Source organism: Sus scrofa, chromosome 7 (assembly GCF_054392235.1).
Source record: "Sus scrofa isolate SSC_HxYL_T2T_F1_AM1 chromosome 7, Sscrofa_HxYL_maternal_Yorkshire_Landrace_v2.0, whole genome shotgun sequence".
Lineage (NCBI taxonomy): Eukaryota > Metazoa > Chordata > Mammalia > Artiodactyla > Suidae > Sus > Sus scrofa.
This window is the reverse complement of record NC_139389.1, coordinates 111,903,862-111,923,184: the sequence shown is the minus strand read 5'-3', so window position 1 is coordinate 111,923,184 and position 19,323 is coordinate 111,903,862. Positions and strand designations below refer to the sequence as shown.

The 19,323-nt window shown below is 43.8% G+C and overlaps 1 protein-coding gene across 1 annotated transcript in view; it reads right to left on the bottom strand.

The window, feature by feature from the left end:
- Positions 1-19,323, bottom strand: part of ADCK1 (aarF domain containing kinase 1) — a 133,007-nt gene that overhangs the window by 74,089 nt on the left and 39,595 nt on the right. Inside the window, exon 4 of the mRNA XM_021099558.2 lies at positions 2,409-2,612. Coding sequence (XP_020955217.1) covers positions 2,409-2,612 — 204 coding nt within the window. The remainder of the gene's footprint in view (positions 1-2,408; positions 2,613-19,323) is intronic.

Genomic DNA, 19,323 nt, shown 5'->3' with positions numbered 1-19,323 from the left:
GGCCGTCAGTAGCCTAAGGAAACTCACCCATCAGGAGTTAATTCATTAAACAAACACTGGCGCCCACGTGACACCGGGTACTGCTCTGGAACCACAGATCCGAGTAAAAGGACCATTGTGGTCTTCAGCCCCAAAGACTTTACAACTTACAGTGGAACCACCTAGACCCAGCTAACCAAGCCAAGGAAGGAAAGGTGTGCAGAGCGTCAGAGAGGACTTCGTTACAGCAGGCAGATAGCTAGGGATGAGCAGAGAAAGGGGGCGCAGTCAGGTGGCAGAAACCATGCATCATGTAAACAGTGGGGTCCACGGGCAGATGAAAAAAAGCAGGAACCTCCATTCTGACAGGAAACCACACATTCTGAGGTGAAAAGTGTTGCGGAGACAAAGACAGACGGAAACGGGCACGAATCTCCAGTCCAAATGCAACTTGCAGCTCGTTGCGCCCTCACGGCAGTAAAATCAGCCGTGTAGATAAGAAGCACCCGTCACGCAACATGACACTTCTGATCAGAGCTAAATAAGGACAGAAATCCCTCCCTCCTCCCTTCAGGAAGGTGGAGCTGGAATAAAAATTCTAGAATACAATGCCCAAACCCCTCCTTTCCAGTGCATATTCGGCCTATTCATGTGTATAACCAGCCTGCCAAAGAAATACAGGGCAGCTGCTGCCCTCTCTGCCCCCTCTCTTTAAGAGGCATATTTCTCACTTAAATAAATCCTCACGTTTCTTTCTCAATGTCTTTCCCATTTCTTAATTCCTTCTGCGACAAGACAAGAACCTTCCCTTTGGGAACAACCTCATAAGAGAGCTGGAGTTCAGTGGAGACACCCAGCACCCAGCACAGTGTCCAGCATTTCATAAATGGATAGGTAGATGGATGAATGGTCTAAAAACACAAGGAATCACTTGAGAGGGAGAGGATGGGTAAAGAAATTCTCGGCAGACTGAGACCATGGCACAGTGCAAGTGGTCAGGATAGACCCTGAAAGCCCTGCTGAAGTTATTATTTGGGAAAACTGGCATCTTAAAGTCAATCCTCCATCAGGAAAGGCATCCACTGATTGAGGCTTGACTTTAAGGTTGTTTTGCTCAGAAAAATTCTAGAAGTTCCAAAGGATTTTCTCTCTAAGAGGAGAATTTCAAATATAGTAGCAGGTGAAGGGAGAAAAGTAGGTTTTTTGTTTTTGGGGTTTTTTTTTTTTTTTTTTTTTTTGGTTTTTTCAGTAGAGTTCTCTAAGGTATCATGAAATTACAGCATGTAATTGGTAAGACTGGGCCTGATCAGCTGATCAATACCCTGCAGACAGCTGCTCCAACCCATCCCCAAAAGCAAGACCAGCAGAACAGGGTCCACATCACTGTGCCCGGTCGGGGTTCCACTCATCCCTCAGGTCCCTGGCATGAGTTCAGTGGAGTGTGGCCAGGGCTGTATGTACAGCCCTTTTTTCTGTTGCATCAGGCAGGTGAGATGAAGAGCAGGAAAGTGGGGTTTGAGGAGGCAGCTTTTAGCCCTTAGGAGGAGGTATTTATTAAATTAGAGATGACTGATAATAGAACAGACCCCCTTGCACAGCAGGTAAGAGAAGAAGCTTCCTATGACTGGAAGTAATCAAGCAGAGGACCAGAGAGAATGAATCTGCGCTGAACGGTTAGGACGGCTCACTGACAGAGCAGCACCCAGGAATCACCTGCTCGGGGCCCCCTTGCACGCTTTCCCTGACCACTCAAGCCTCCACCCTTCGTCCACAGGGTGGGATTAATGACGGTACCTACCTCATAGGTTTGCCATCAGGATTCAGTGATAGAACACATGGAGATGAGCACAGCTGTCAGCACACGTACACCCTCAGTAACTGATAGATATTATTAGGTGCAACCATATGAGTCCACTTCATTACAGGTCAAAAACAGTCAATAGATCAGTGTCCGTGGCTCTGATCACCTGTTGTGGCTCAGCAGGTTATGAACTTGCCTAGTATCCATGAGGATGTGGGTTCAATCCTTAGCCTCACTCAGTGGGTTAAGGATCCAGCTGCTACCCTGATCTGTGCTGTAGATCGCCAACAGAGCTTAGATCTGGCATTGCTGAGGCTATGGCATAAGCCTGCAGCTGTAGCTGCGATTCGAACCCTAACCTGGGAACCTCCATATGTTGTAGGTGCACTCCTAATAAGCACAAGAAAAAAAATTATTTAAAAAAAAACAATCAAATATCAACTATTTCACATGGTCTGACCAATCTTTTGTACTGAGGGCCACTCAGGTTTCTTCTAAGCTCTCTGGTTTCACACTGGAAGTTTCCACGTAGTTCTGCACCACCAGGCGCTAGGCAGCAAGAACTCTGTGAGGGGCCTTGGCGGAAGCACACTGTGCCCAGGGCCCACCCCTAACCGCGGAGCGGTACCTCCTTGCCCAGGTCCTCGCGGATGACCTGGCGAACCTCCTGCATGCTGCTCTGCGGGGCCTGGCTGTGCAGCACCTTCAGCGTGCTCGTGTACTCCTCTGGCAGCAGGTAGTCCAGGGCCCCCAGATGCTGGCCCACCTTGATAAATGTGCCCCGGTTGGCACAGCAGAGCTCACAGAGGCGCCGGGCGGAGCGGAGGTGCACCTGCAGGGAGACAGGTGGGGCCAGAGAGCCGTGAGTGCGCTGTGTCCATGGGATCCTGTCCTCTTTCCCTGCGCCCTCTGCTTGGAAACCCTGATTCACCCCCCCCAACCCCACCCCCCGGGGATGGACACACACACACATACACACCCCTCCCTCTTCATTCTCCTTCAGCCTCCTGGGACCAGAGCAGTCAATTTCAACTCAAACTGTAGCCAGCCTTCTCACGTGGCTGGATGCTTCTGATTTCCTTCTTTCCTTCAGAACTTACCTGGTCCCGCGGCCTCAGAAACAAGCGTTCCTTCAAAGCTTTCAACCAACTCTATTACTTATGATTCATTCAGGGATACTCTGAGTTCACGTATTTGCCACCCACCCGTAGTATTAGTATTAGCCATACAAATAATACTATCTGTTAGTTGGGAGGGCTACAATTTTTAAAACATGGACATATTCGTTATTTCTTTGAATCCTTACAGCCACTCAGGGAGGCAAGTATGGGTATCTTTAAGGATAAGAAACTCAGATGTTTTGCTCATAAAGAACTAGCTAATAAATGCCAAAGGAAGGTCTAGAAAACACGCTAAACCTAGGACCCTTTAGCTCAGCAAACTTTAGCAGGGGTCTCCTATGAACTGGAGGAAAGCCTTACCTGGGGGCATCAGGCACGTGGAGTAGGCAGCAGTCCGGCAGTCCAGGACAGGCCAGCCTTAACATGTAGCCTAATGCCACCACCCAATGCCCATGTGTCCTCCCAGAGAGGGAGGTGGCCTGGATGTGCCCCCAAGCTGTGCATCCCATCATCACCCCCCTCAGCTGAGGGTCTAGGAATTTTGAGGGTCCTGCCTTCCTGGAGCTCCAGTTGCTGAGGAAGGATGGAGCCACAGGCACACACAGAAGACAAGAGAGCCCAGTGCCCTGTAGGAACATGGTACCTCTTCCAAGGGAGTAAGTATCCGTGATGGACTTGTACTCTCAAGTGCTATGAAGGATGCTGACATAATTAATACTGGAGGCAACAAGCCACGTGAGGGGTTAAATAACAGTTGGCAACAAAGATGGAAGAAACATTCAGCGACCCTACATAATTAGCTGCTAAATGAACCATACAGAAAATTGTTACTTTAGAAATTAAGAAAAGAACACTGCAGCCCTGAACACCCTGTCCCAGCCGCCAGGGAGCCCACCTGCCCTCTTCCTCCACAGCAGAGCAAGGCCCCAGACTCCAGGCACTCACTGTGCCTGGGCCCTTGAAGGGCTCTGTGGGACACCTCTGCCTCCCACCCCGACCTACTCTTGGGGACCCTATGTGCACATGACTCCATCCCCCCACAGACAGAGTGCTCAGCCTTGATGTGGGTACCTGGGCTAAACAGGCCAAGGAGTCTTTTTCCCCTGACAGAAGGGAGCAGGGAAAAGGTAATTAATTCTAAGAATTAGGAGAGAGAGAGAAAGACCACCCCTCTAGATGAGAGAAAAGCTATGGGAGTTGGGGGCGGTTCTTAAAAATTTGGGAAGTTCCCTGGTGGCCTAGTGGTTAAGGATCCAGAGTGGTCACTGCTGTGGCTTGGGTCACTGAAGTGGGCACAGCCCAAAAAAAAAAAAAAAAAAGACTTTGGAACTAGGGGCTGCGCTGGCCAGTACTGGATGGTAGAAGGTGTCAATATTCAAGGTCACACTCAAGTTCTGAGGAAGACAGAAAGCAACCACACACAGCACGACACAGAACTGGGCATCTCCTCACATTACAAGGGTCTGGGCTATTACCAAAAAAAAAAAAAAAAAAAAGACTTTTTGCAGCTCAAATAGTCATCCCCAACTCCAGCCCTGCAGAATGAGAGGCAGCCAGAAAGGCATCCACAAGCCATCAGTCCTCAGATACAGTGAAACCAGAGCCCGGGTCCCACCAGAGGCTCCCATGCGGATGCCCAGCACCCAGCTGGCTTGCCCAAGAACACATGCTTGCCCCCACACCAAAGCCATTCCAGGGTCTGGACCCACTGGCAGCAGAGGACTGGACTGGACGACAGGGTGAGGACACAACACTGACTCCTCCCCTTCCAGTGAGGATGACAATCCAGTTCATTCCCAGGGGGCTTACTGAGTTCCGTGCCCTCCACCACATCAGAGAACGACACGGGGCAGCAGGATCATGGTGGCAACTGCAGAGCTCACAGATGTCAGAGACAAGAGGGCTGGAATCAGTGGGGAGGCTTGGCTCCCGGGAGGAAGCAGAATGTGTGCCATTCATGAGTGTGGGGCCTCTCGGCTGCAAATCCACTCTTCTCTGCCCTGCACTGTGATACTGGAGCTGGACTCTGTGTCATTTCTCCTTTGACAGATGCCTCACTATTAGGCTTTGTCAACAGGAGGCTCGGCGGGGGGGGGGGGGGGGTGTGTTACTGCGAGGCCACTGCAGTGCAAGGAGACTCCCATACTGTCCCCATGTGCCATTGTCAACTCAGCAGCCAGAGAGTCAGTGGCTTGGGGGTAACCACTTTGGTGACCCGCACAGACCAGCCCACCCTCACTAAGTTTCTTCACTACCTGTTGGGCCCCTCCTGTGTCCCGAGTCAGGCGCGGTAAGTGTTCCCACCACCCAACAGGCCACTCCTACCCACGAACTCCAGGTCACGCCCTCCTCCAAATTTCTCTGCCACCCGGCAGGCTATTCCCATGGACCATGGCCTCCACTGCATCTCTTCATCATCAGGAAAGCCCTGCATCCAAGCCGTGCGTGTGGGAGGCCAGCCCCCCGCTGAGTCTTTAGCTCTATCCTTGTTCACTACCCCTCAGCTCGAGAGGGAGCAGGTGCTTATGAGTTTACTACTTCCGCACACTTCAAATCTTCTTTTACTCCTTTTAGGAGAGAACTACCTTTTCCTAGTCAGTAAGTTCTTATAGTTTTCCCCATTTAAATTACAGGTGTGACTAGCCCCTGACAGATATACAGGACTAGCCCCTGAAACTGAATTTGAATAGCCAATAAAAAAGGAGGGCGTTTCAGGTTGAGAGAACAATCCACCACGGGGTGTGTGTGTGATGCTGAACTTGCCCAACCATTCTCTTTAGACTAGATTCACACCTGCATTTCTTTCTGCTGCTGGCAGAGAGCATCAGTCTCATCTGGCCAAGCCCTTAAGGGAGCAGAGCCAGGGCTCTTTTGTTCCTCACCTGTGGCTTCAGCCAGTGCCAGGTAGGGTGGCTCTGGACACAGAGTGATTCTCACCTTCAGGACACTATCTGGGCAATGCAGGGAGCCCTCTCTGGTCACACAAGCTCAGGCAGGCTGGTCTACCACTGACTCACTGGTTGCTTGGCACATCAGCCACTGGGGACAGAGACCATGTGTACACCATGTACCTCAAGGAAAACCACGCATGAGCCATAAATATAGATTGATGACAACCATGGGTCATATGCTCACAAAACCATCATCCATGAAACTGAATCAGCATCTACTGCAAATGGCACCCATATTTCAACCAAAGAAGCCCAAAGTCACCTTCGACCAGCTTCTAAATAAACACAGACATACAAATAAACATCTATCTCACATGGGGGTGAGGGACACTGCCACTCACAAAAAAAATTTAAATGTCATTTTAAGGCCAAAAGACACAAATGCTGAACAATAGAGCAGTAAGTACTCTGATCTCCAGAGTCCCTTTCCATGTTCTAGCGCTTACAGCTCCACAGTCCTTTGGGATCAGAGGCAAGTCCCACTTAGAATCTCAAGAAACTACTGGCTTAGTGCAAACTCCCTCTCTGGCATTCACTTACTTAATTTGGTACTGTAAGGGGCTAAGCATGCTGGCAACAGGGAATACGTACGGGAATCTCACAGCTCTCTCCCAACCAAGATCCTTTCCCCTAACCAGGCAAACATGCTCAATGCAAAGCTTCCAGAATCTCCTGAGTTCTGCACTACCTTCAATCTAGTCCTTCCTACTCTACCTGTCTGGGAACACCCACATAGGCATCAGCACTAGGAAGGACATGCAGCTAAATGAAAGCTAGTTTATAACACAACTGTCCAAGACGAAACTGTTTCTGTAATGACGGAAACATTCAGCATCTGCACTGCCCAATACAGCGGCCACCAGCTACGTGACTTACAAGTGGCAGCGGAGCACTTGAAATGTAGCTGGTCAGGGTTCCTGTTGTGGCTCAGCAGGTTAATAGTTAATAGGCTCATAGTGTCTGTGAGGATGTGGGTTCAGGGCCTGGCCTTACTCAGTGGGTTAAGGATCCAGCGTTGCCACAAGCTTCAGTGTAGGTCACAGATGTGGCTTGGATCCGGTGTGGCGGTGGCTGTGGCGTCGGCCGGCAGCTGCAGCTCCAATTCGACCTCTAGCCCAGGAACTTCCATAGGCTGCAAGTGCAGCCATAAAAAGAAAACAAACAAACAAACAAATAAATGTGGCCGGTGTGACCGAGAAACTGAATTTTTCATTTCATCTCAAATCATTTTATGACAAATGCTAAAGAATGTAGATTACTTTATTTTTTTGACCCTCGGTTTCCATTATCTGTAAGAAAAACCCAGAAGGCCTGAGCACTTACAAGCTATAGTATTTTTACTGAAGTAGAGTTGATTGATTTATATGACATTAGTTTCAAGTGAACAACAGGCTGACTCTGTTTGTATAGATTATATTCCATTTAAAGTTATTACAAAACAATGGCTATATTTTCCTGTGCTATATAGTATATTCCTGTTGCTTATGTACTTTACACACAGTAATTTGTATCGCTTAATCCCTTACTCCCATCCTTCCCCTCCCCACTTCCCTCTCCCCACTGGTATCCACTCGTTTGTTCTCTGTATGCATGAGTCTGTTTCTGTTTTCTTATATACATTTGCTTGATTTATTTTTTAGATTCCACATATAAGTGGAGTATTAGTCTTCCTCTGTCTGACTTATTTCACTAAGCATAATACCCTCCAGGCCATCCATGTAGTTGCAAATGGCAAAATTCACTTTTTTCTTATGGCTGAGTCATTACCACATCTTCTCTAACCATTCATCAGTTGATGGGGGCTTAGGTTGCTGCCATATCTTGACTATTGTAAATAGTGCTGCTATGGATATTAAGGTGCATATATCTTTTCAAATTAATGTTTTCATTTCCTTCCAATTTATACCCCATAGTAGAATTGCTGGATCATATATACGACGGCTCTGTTTTTAGTTTTTTGAGGAACCTCCATGTTGTTGTCCATTGTGGCTGCACCAATTTACAATCCTACCAACAGTGTACTAGGGTACCCTTTTCTCCACATTCTCACAACACTTGCTATTTGTAAACTTTTAAATGATGGCCATTTTGATAGGTGTGAGGTGATATTTCATTGTGGTTTTGATTTGCATTTCTCTGACGATTAGTAATGTTGAGCATTTTTTTCATGTGCCTGTTGGCCATCTGTACGTCTTCTTTGGAAAAATGTCTATTCAGGTCTTCTGCCCATTTTTTTAATCAGGTTGTTGGTTTTCTGATACTGAATTGTATGAGCCATTTATATATTTTGGGCATTAATCCCTGATCATTCATATCATTTGTAAATATACTCTCCCATTCAGTAGGTTGTCTTTTCATTTTGTCAGTGGTTTCCTTTGCCGTGCAAAAGCTTTTAACTTTAATTAAGTCCCATTTGTTTAGTTTTGCTTTTATTTCTTTTGCCTTAAAAGACAGATCCAAGAAAATCTTGCTACAATTTGTGTCAAAGAATGTTCTGCCTATGTCCTCTTCTAGGAATTTTATGGTTCTATGTCTTACATTTAGGTCTTTAATCCATCTGAGTTTATTTTTGTATTTGGTGTGAGGAAATGGCCTAATCTCATTCTTTTTCATGCAGCTGTCCAGTTTTCTCAGCACTACTTATCAAAGAGACTATTTTCTCCGTTGTATATCCTTGCCTCCTATGTCATTAATTAATTGTCTGGGTTTACTTCTGGGCTCTCTATTCTCTTCCATTGATTTATGCATCTGTTTTTGTGCCAGAACCATGTTGTTTTGATTACTGCAGCTTTGTAGCATAGTCTGAGCATGATACCTTCAGCTTTATTCTTTTTTCTCAAGATCAGTCTGGCAATTCAGGGTCTTTCGTGGTTCCGTATAAATTTTAGGATTATAGGTGTTCCCGTGGTGGCTCAGTTCCTTGAGGATGCAGGTTTGATCTCTTGTCTCCCTCAGTGGGTTAAGGATCTGGTGTTGCCATGAGCTGTGGTGTAGGTCACAGACATGGCTCAGATCTTGCATTGCTGTGGATGTGGCACAGACCAGCAGCTGTAGCTCTGATTTGACCCCTAGCCTGGGAACTTCCATATGCTGCAGGTGCAGCTCTAAAAAGCAAATTAAAAAAAAAAAAAATTATAGGATTATTTGTTCTAGTCATGGGTACTTTGATTTTATTTAATTTTAAATAATTTAAATTTAAATGGCTACATAGAGCCAGTGGCTACCATATTGGATAGTTCAGGTTAATAAATTAATAACAACCATAACAAATAATCACTTACATAGTCCTGTTTTAAGTACTGTTCATAGCCTATAGTAAACACTCAAATATAGGTGGGTGGTAGCTGTAATTGTTTTTAAACTTGCCCAATATCTTTGTAAAATAGAACTAAAATGTATCTTTAAAGATGAAGACATAATCTCAGGTCCTGTCACATTCCCAAGGTCCAAGAGTCAGTAAACGATGAAATGTGAGTGTGTTCCATGTGCCAGGAAATAGGCTTTAAGTGAATTTCTCTATGTACAAGTATTATGGGAATGCAAGGAAGTACAGCTGTGATCCTCATGAGCAAAGAGCTTACAGTGCAGACCGAGGTGGACATGAACCCATGAAACTAGAACCACCAGTGGAAGCCAATATAAGCAGCTGCCCAGTTACTCCCAGGTATGACAGGTGCTGAAGAGGGCACCAGGGTAGCCATGGGTGTTAAACCAAGTGCATACAGTTTAAAAGGCCAATGCCAAGCTGCAGCTGGTCCTGATTAGAACAAACTGAGATCATAAAACCTAATGATTTATCGCAATGGCTTTAGAATCGAATAAACACGGGTTCAAATCCTACTTTGCTACTTACTTGTCATGTAACTTTGGACAAGTTAATTAACTTTGAGGCCTCAGTTTCTTCATCAGTAAAAGGAAGAGAAAAATGATAACTGTCCCTGTGATGAATGAAAGAAGCAATGTACAGGAGTTCCCATCGTGGCACAGCAGAAACGAATCCGACTAGGAACCATGAGGTTGCAGGTTCAATCCCTGCCCTCGCTCAGTGGCTTAAGGATCTGGGGTTGCCGTGAGCTGTGGTATAGGTCGCAGATGCAGCTTGGATCCTGCATTTGCTGTGGCGTAGGCCGGCAACTGAAGCTCCGATTGGACCCCTAGCCTGGGAACCTCCATATGCCGCTGGTGTGGCCCTAAAAAGCAAAATAAATACATAAATAAAATATAAATTAAAAAAAAGAAAGAAGCAACGCATAAAAAAGAGCTTAGCACGGGGCCCAGGACATAATCAGCGCTCAATAAATGATGGAAAGAGACAGGGGAAAAAAATCAGTCTTCCTAGAAAAATGAAATTTAAAACAAAAAAAAGAACACTTTGGGCCCATCTACTCCCAGGACTCTGTTCAGTCCAACAAGTCTCACCCATAATCTAACTGACAGAAACGGTAGCTAATTTCATGCTCTGTCATCTGAATTGCACAGCAAGTGTGCACAAGCAAATAGCTATAAAGCATTATTCCAAATACACTGACTTCAGGTTCTCTTCCCCAAAGATCTGCTATGTGATGAAGAAAATTTTTGAGTAAAAACAGCTTTGTTCTTCTCAACTGCTGAATAGGCATCTTACAGTACGACAACCCTACTCACCTGCAGAGTCTGGAAATACAGAGAACCTGAGTTTAGGATTCCTCCGTAAGTTCCCACTTTGCTTTTCCCGGGGTACTCTTTAAAATAACCACTTAGAGTTAAGCCCTAGAAAAGTTAGTTCTTTCTGCCCAAATCACCTTATAAGTATAGCTGAGTGTCGAACATTACAAGGATTAATCCCACGCAGTCAAAAACCCACGTGTAATTTATAGTCAGCCCCTGGTAGCCACAGTTCTCAGCATCTACTGATGCAACCAACCACAGGTTGTGTGAACTGTAGTATTTACTGGGGGAAAAAATCAACAATGAAGTAGACCCGTGCACTTCAAACCTGCATTGTTCAAGGGTCAGCTATAGTTGGTGCTAGCTATACTCCTACCTCCTGCTTGCTGCCCAGTTCCTCCCAGCTATGACAGGTGATGACCTGGGATGGAGAACTGCCCTTCCCCCAGCTCACGGAGCCCCCTTGCTCTGGGATCTGTTAAGTAATAATAAATCTTGTGACTCTATTTCCATGTGTGGGCATATTTAAACTGCATCTTCAATCAAAACGACCCAGTGGGGGAGTTCCCATTGTGGCTGAGTGAGTTACAAACCTGACAAGTATCCATGAGGATACAGGTTTGATTCCTGGCCTTGCTCAGTGGGTTAAGGATCTGATGTTGCTGTGAGCTGTGGTGTAGGTCGCAGTCACAGCTTGGATCCCACATTGCTGTGGCTGTGTTGTTGGCCGGCAGCTGCAGCTCCAATTTGACCCCTAGCCTGGGAACTTCCACATGCCTCAGGTGTGGCCCTGAAAAAAAGATAAAAGTCCCAGAGTGTTAGCCAGGATGCTGAGGGAGTTACCTGCCAACCACCCCCCCAACACCCATGCGGGTGGCTTGTGCTCCCTCCTTCAGCAGCTCATAATCTGCGTATTCATAATTCAATCCACCATCTCTAGTTTTTCAACACATGCTCCTACCCTAACACTGACCACCCGTGTGCTCACGGGACCCGAGTCCTGCCCTTACCTGGCACCTGGTTTCACGAGCTGGTTGGCTGTGTCAGTACAGTATGTCCTCACTGCAGAACTCCCACACTTCCCCTTCCGCTCCTGCCAAAATGTGGCAGGAACAGCTGGCATGGACTCTCTGCACCTCCTCTAACTTCATTTTCACTCCCAGCTGAGCAACTTGCCTTATGATTATCTCATTACCAATAACCTTGTTGTAATGAGTTTTAATCTGCCTCATATTAATTAAAAGCATTGTCATTAGCCAGCTTAGTTTGGGGAGGGGGGGCAGTGAATAGCTAATCAGATCAACTCAGGGCTGATTAATTATTTATTGGGAGGGATGGAGGAAAGGCCTAAGGAGGGCAATCCTTTAGTCATGTCTAAATCCCCAGGAATAGGGATCTCGGGCCCCAAACTTGGCAGAAAGGTACCAAAGCCAGACTGAATCATGGGGCTCCCCTGCAGAAGGGGGCTGTATCTCCAACAGGGTTTAGGGGTTGAGAGACAGAGACGAAAGAGAGAGATACATATACATACCCACCACATCACAGAAAGAAAGAGACAGAGAAAGAGAAGGCCACAGACAGACCCCAAAACAGACAAGCCCCTTGATGAATTCTTTTGGTCAAAGACTCAAGACCCAAAGGAAACACACTAACATGTAAACACTGGCACCTCTGGGCTATGAGGTTACAAGAGTATTTTTCTACGTTACAGGTTTTTCTGTATTTTTCAATTTTTTTTTTTTTTTTTTTTTGTCTTTTTAGGGCCACACCCATGGCCTATGGAGATTCCCAGGCTAGGGGTGGAATAAGAGCTATAGCCACTGGTGTACACCACAGCTCATGGCAATGCCAGATCTTTAACCCACTGAGCGAGGCCAGGGATCGAACCTGAGTCCTCATGGATGCTAGTCAGATTCGTTTCCACTGAGCCACGATGGAAACACCTGTATTTTACAAATTTATTAAAATTAATATGTATTATATCAAAAAGAGAGGAGATAACTTTAAAAGAATCCATTCTTCAACATCTTCCGGAAATAGAAAAGTCCAGTTGACAAGACTCTGCCCTGCAGACTGGACCAGCTTGGTGAAGAATCCAGCATCTCTTCCTCAGTTTTGCAGGGTGCTATGATCCATGTGTGTGTTTTTCATCATGGAAATGGAATTGTAATTCCTCCTTCATCCCCAAGAAATCAGGCCAGGACAGCCTCTAAGGTCTCTTTTCTGGATGTCACCCTTTAAGTTGTCATTTAAGCAACAAACGCATCCTGTCTTTTGCAGTTTATAAAAGTTTTGAAGGAGACTGACCACAAATTTAATCCCACTCTTTAGGAGTGTCCCCTCTCTCTTCTATGACCACCTGTCCGGCCGGGCAGAGGGCCAGCATCAGATTGCCACAGTCTATACCCCAACTTCACTACTCAGAAGCTGGTGACCTTGGGCAAGTTATGTAGCCTCTGTTGACTTCTGTCTGCTCCACTATAAAAGAAGGATAATAATAGTACCTACCTAATAAGGCTTCTGTGAAAGTTAAATGAGGTGAAGTAAGGTATATACTTTGCTTAGCCAGAGCTGGCATTTCTCTCCTTGTTGCAAGGTTACCTAGAATTTGTTTTAAGTTATGATCAGATGCACAGATATGGAAATGACTGTCATAAAGAAAGAAGTTTTTAACCACAATTCCTTACAAGCAAGAGAGTTGGCATGCCATGCAGGACCACATGTGGAAGCATCAGGGCTGGCCAGGAAACAACAGGAATGAGTGGAAATGTGACCAGAGCTTTTATTATGGATTCCATGGGAAATAATGGGCAAAGCTTAGGAATAGCTAGTTTTTATTATTTCAGCTGGCTTTGGGGCATAGGGGCTATCCCTAGTTTTGGGTACCTGGTCCCAGGGTAGTTAGGGCAGATTAATAGTGGCCCAAAGTATAAGAGCTCAGGAATAGAGGTGGTTGGTAGGTATGGGCTTTGGATTGGTTGGTCTTCCTATGAAAGACATGCTCACAGCTGAGTTGTTTGCTACCTCTTGGAACTAGTTAACCTTGAGAAGATCAGTTCCCCATAGTGTCAGCAAGGCTCCAAAATGTCAAAGCATCAGAAAATAAAAAATACAATCAATACAATACTCTAGCTATGCTTCCTTGGAAAACGTCTTCCAGCATCATAGTGGTAAATACCACATACACCCTGACAAGACACAAATGCATATCTCCTGCCCAGACCTCGCTCCTGACTCTAGGCTCACATATCCAACTGCCTCTCTGACATCACCCAATGTCCAACGAGCTCCTCAAACTTAGCATGACTTTTCCACCACTCCCACCACCACCAAACCTGCTCCTCCATCAGTCTTCCTCATCTCAGGAAATGTCAACTCTAAACTTGGACTTGCTGAAGCTATAACTCTTGATGTCATACTTGACATCTCTTCCCAAACAGGGACTAAAATTACCTTCCCATCTGAAATAACAAAAAACTGGACAAGATTTACAAAACAATGATTTTTAAGGCACTCAGCAGTAGGCAATGAAGGACAGTGATTCCTAAGCAAATACAAACAAACTGAACCCTATAATTGCCCCCACATTATTGCATTGAGAGTTTCCAGGCCACAGTGCAGGGAAGGAGAATCTAAGCAGTGCCCAGAAGAGTCTAAGTTGAGGAGAAAGAGCTGAAAGTCCAGGAAGGCCAAAGAAGCTAGAGTTCACAAGACAGAGTACTAGAGAGAAGAGAGAGAATGGCACAAAGAAAGAACTCTGAAGACCTGCAGAGAGTCCATCTTACCTACTCAGCTGAGTACTAGTCAGCAAGTGCACATGAGAAAATTACCTGGGCCAGAGAAATAACAACCCAAAAAGACTAGAATTAACAGCACTAGGTGTTCACAAAGGTCTATTTCCACCAGCCAGACTGGAACATCTCATAATTCTTGAGGCATTTGTTATAATACCCAGAAGGGGCCTGGCTCAGTAATGGGGAATATCCCAAACTAAATACCATTCCAGGAGTTCCTGTCATGGTGCAGTGGAAATGAATCCAACTAGGAACCATGAGATTATGGGTTCAATCCCTGGCCTCGCTTAGTGGGTTAAGGATCCAGCATTGCCGTGAGTTGTGGTGTAGGCCATAGACACAGCTTGGATCTGGAATTGCTGTGGCTGTGGCATAGGCCAGCGGCTACAGCTCTGATTAGACCCGTAGCCTGGGAACCTCCATATGCCATTGATATGGCCCTCAAAAGACAAAACACAAAAAAAGAAAAAAAAAAAAATACTGTTCCATTCCCATCTAACAAATAAGAAAAGAAAGACTTGAAAAAAAGTCAAACTGGGAGTTCCCGTCATGGTGCAGTGGTTAACAAATCCGACTAGGACCCATGAGGTTGTGGGTTTGATCCCTGGCCTTGCTCAGTGGGTTAAGGATCCAGCATTGCCGTGAGCTATGGTGTGGGTCAGACGTGGCTCGGATCCTGTGTTGCTGTGGCTCTGGTGTAGGCTGGTGGCTACAGCTCCGATTAGACCCCTAGCCTGAGAATCTCCATATGCCACAGGAGCAGCTCAAGAAAAGCCAAAAAGACAAAAAAAAAAAAAAAAAGGTCAAACTGTTTCCAAGTAACTTAACTGTGTCTGAGAACAAAGCTTAAGAATATCTGTAAGAATACAAAAAATATCTAGTACCCAAAAAAGATAAAACTGCAAAGTCTTGCATGTAATAAAAAATTTATTAGGCATGTAAAGAAACAGAAAAATACAACACATGATGAGAAGACAAATCACTAAATCAAAACCAACCCCAGGGAGTTCCCATTGTGCCTCAGCAGTAACAAATCTGGCTAATATCTATGCAGATGGAGGTTCAATCCCTGGCCTTGCTCAGTGGGTTAAGGATCCAGTGTTGCATGATCTGTGGTGTAGGTCACAGATGGGGCTCGGATCCTGTATTGCTATGGCTGTGATGCAGGCCAGCAGCTGCAGTTCTGATTCAACCCCTAGCCTGGGAACTTCCATGTGTCATGGGTGTGGCCCTAAAAAAAAAAATAATAATAAGACAAAAAAAACTAACCCCAAACTGAAACTTGTATTAGTAAAGGTGGACATGAAAACATTTGTTATAGCTGCATTTCATGTGTTCAAAAAGTTAAGCAGAGACATGGACAATATAAAAAAAGAGAGTGAGATCCAAATGAAGCTTCTGGAGATGAACACTGTAATGTTTGATATGAAAAATACACTGGATGGGATTAATGGCAGTTTAGACTTTGTAGAAGAAAGGATTGGTGAACCTCAAGACATAGCAATAGAAACTATTCAAAAGGAAACAAGGAGGAAAAATAATTAAAAAAAAAAAATGAAAAGAGAACCAGTGATCTGTAGGACAAATTCAAGCAGCCTTGTAAACATGTAGTTGGAATGGTTGGAATCCCCAAAGAGGGGATGGCAGAGTGTAGAGAAAAAATATTTAAATAATAACTGAAATTTTTCCAATTTGATATTTAAAAAACTATAAACCAACAGATCCAAAAAAAATCTCAACAAGACTCAAGCATAAGAAACATGAAGAAAACTATATAATGTTATTCAAAATCAGTGACAAGGAAAAAATCCTAAATGTATTCAGAGAAAAAAAGACTCATTATGGTGAAAGGAACAAAGATAAGAATGACAGATTTCTCATTAGCAACAATACAAGCACAAGTTAGTGGAGCAACATCTTGGAAAGCACTGAAATGAAACCCAGAATTCTATATCCAACGAAAACATCTTTCAAAACCAAAGGTAAAATAAAAGCTCTTTCAGACATATAAAAGCTGATAGAATATAAGAAATGATAAAGGGCATCCTTCAGGTAGAAAGAAAATAATACCAGAGAGAAATATGGATCTACATAAAAAGAGAGACCGGAAATAGCAACTTCATAGGTAAACATACAAGAATGTTTTCTTATATTCTATATCTCTTTGAAAGATAAGTGACTGTTGTCCATCAACACAGAAATGGATAAGGAAGATGTGGTACATAAACACAATGGAATATTACTTGGCCATAAAAAATAATGAAATAATGCCATTTGCAGCAACAGGATGGACCTAGAAACTATCATTCTCCGTGAAGTTAGTCAGATAATGAACGACAAACATCATATGATACCACCTATATGTGGAACCTAAAAAAAAAGGGGGGGTACAAATGAACTTATTTGTGGAACAGAAACAGACTCACAGACTTTGAAAAACTTATTTCAAAGGAGACAGGTGTAGGGGGGTGAAGGAGGGGAGGGATGGCCCTGGGGTCTGGGATTGACATATGCACACACTAATGTATACAGAACAGTTGGCCAATGGAGACCAGCTGTATAGCACAGAGAACTCTATCCAGAATTCTGTGATAATCTATGTGGGAAAAGAATGAGAGAGAATGGATATGTGTGTATGTATGACTGGATCACTTTGTTGTACAGCAGAAATTATCACAGCCTTGTAAATTAACTATACTTCAATAAAATTTTTTAAAGATTAAAAAAATGAAAGACGAAAAAGAAGAAAACCTGGCTAAAACTCCAAAAAAAAAAAAAAAAGAAAGAAAGCTAAGTGACTGCTTAAACAATAGGGAGTTCCCATCATGGCTCAGTGGTAACAAACCATGAGGATGGGAGTTCAATCCCTGACCTCACTCAGTGGGTTAACGATCCAGTGTTGCCATGAGCTGTGGTGTAGGTCACAGATGTGGCTCAGATCTAGTGTTGCTGTGGCTGTGGTGAAAGCCAACAGCTGTAGCTCCAATTCGACCTCTAGCCTGGAAACTTCCAAATGCTATGGGTGTGGCCCTAAAAGGCAAAAAATAAATATATAAATAAACAGCATAATGTGGAGTTTATAACATAAGAAAAAGCAGAATGTATTACAAAAGCATAAAGGCTGGAAAGAAAGAAATGAAAGTATACTATTATAAGATTCTAATACTCTCTGAAGTAGTAAAATGTCCCTTGAATGCAAACCATAACAAATTAAAGATGTATACTGTAAATAGAGGCAATCACTAAAATAGCAAAAAGAACTGTAGCTCATAAGCCAACAAAGAAGACAAAATGGAACCATGGGGAAAAAAATATTCAATCCAAAAGAAAGCATGAGAGGAAATAAGAATAAAGCACAAATAGGAAAAGTAGAAAACAAATAACAAGATGCAAGACATAAATAAACCTAACCATATCAATAATCTCATTAAAAATAAATGATCTAGGAGTTTTCTTGTGGCACAGTGGGTTAAGGATCATGGCATTGTCACTGCAGCAACTTGGGTCACTGCTGTGGCTCGGGTTCGATACCTGGTCCAGGAACTTCCACATGCCACAGGTTCAGCAAAAAAAAAAAAAAAAAAAGGAAAGAAAGACTCAAGTATGTGCTACCTACAAGAAATTGCCCTTTAAATGTTAAAACACAAATAGGTTAAACGGAAAAGGATGGAAAAGGATATGCCAACACTAATTAAAATAAAGCTGGAATGGTTATGTTTATAACAGACAAGAAAAACTCCCACCCAAGATAGTGTTCCAGTTGAATTCTACAAACATTTAAAGAAGAAATATTGCCAATTCCACATAAACTCTTCCAGAAAACTGAAGACAGAATACCTTCCAACTCATTCTGTGAGACCCCAAAATCAAAACCTTACAGAAAATGCAAGGGGGGGAGATATAAACCAATATACATAGTGGGCATGGAGGTAAAAATTCTTTTTTTTTTTTTTTTTGTCTTTTTGCCATTTCTTGGGCCGCTCCAGTGGCATATGGGAGGTTCCAGGCTAGGGGTCTAATCGGAGCTGTAGCTGTCAGCCTACACCAGAGCCACAGCAACACGGGATCGTTAACCCACTGAGCAAGGGTTCCTAGTCGGATGTGTTAATCACTGCACCACGACGGGAACTCCCTGCAAAAATTCTTTTCAAAGAGAATGTTAGCTGCAGAGTTCCCTGGTGGTCTAGTGGTTAGGATCCTGCACTTTCAGCACTGTGGCCCAGGTTCAATCCCTGGTCTGGGAATTAAGATCCCACATCAAGCTGCTGCACACCACAGCCAAAATAAAAAATATAAAAAGAAAATTAAAAGGTGTTAATTTTAAATTACTCCAACAATTTATAAATAGGTTTTGTTCTTCTCATTACAACCTATCAGGTGGTGAACAGTGCTGATTTATCTCCCTACAAGCAACGTTAATTTTGATCACATCATTGAGATGGTTACCGCCTAACTTCCTCACTTAAAGTTACTTCTTTTCTCTTTGTAATTACATATTTCATGGGGAAATCTTTCCAAATTTTATAGCCAGTTCTTTATCAAAATTTCAATTTATTCATTTGTTTATTTATAGAAGTGTGGACTCAAGGATTTCTCATTTTTTCAACAGATTATAATCCATTTCTATCACTGTTTGATTGTTTTAACAGCCTCACTGAGGTATTCTGACATGATAAATATTTCAAATGCATAATCTGATACTTTTCGACATATGTATACACCTATAAATACATCACCATAATCAAGCTAGTAAACATATCAATCACCCCCCCAGAAGCTCTGATGTCCTTTTTTAATTGCAACCCCATCCTTCCACATACTTCTCATCTTCAGACAACCACTAATCTACTTTCTATCAGTATAGATTAGAATTTTCTAAAGTTTTATATAAGTGGAATCATACAGCTCATACCTTTATCTAGCCTTTTTCACTCAACTTTTCTGAGATCCATCATATTATTGCATATACCAATAGTTCATTCTTTTTTCTTACTAAGTAGTATTCCATTGCATAAATATACCAGAATTTC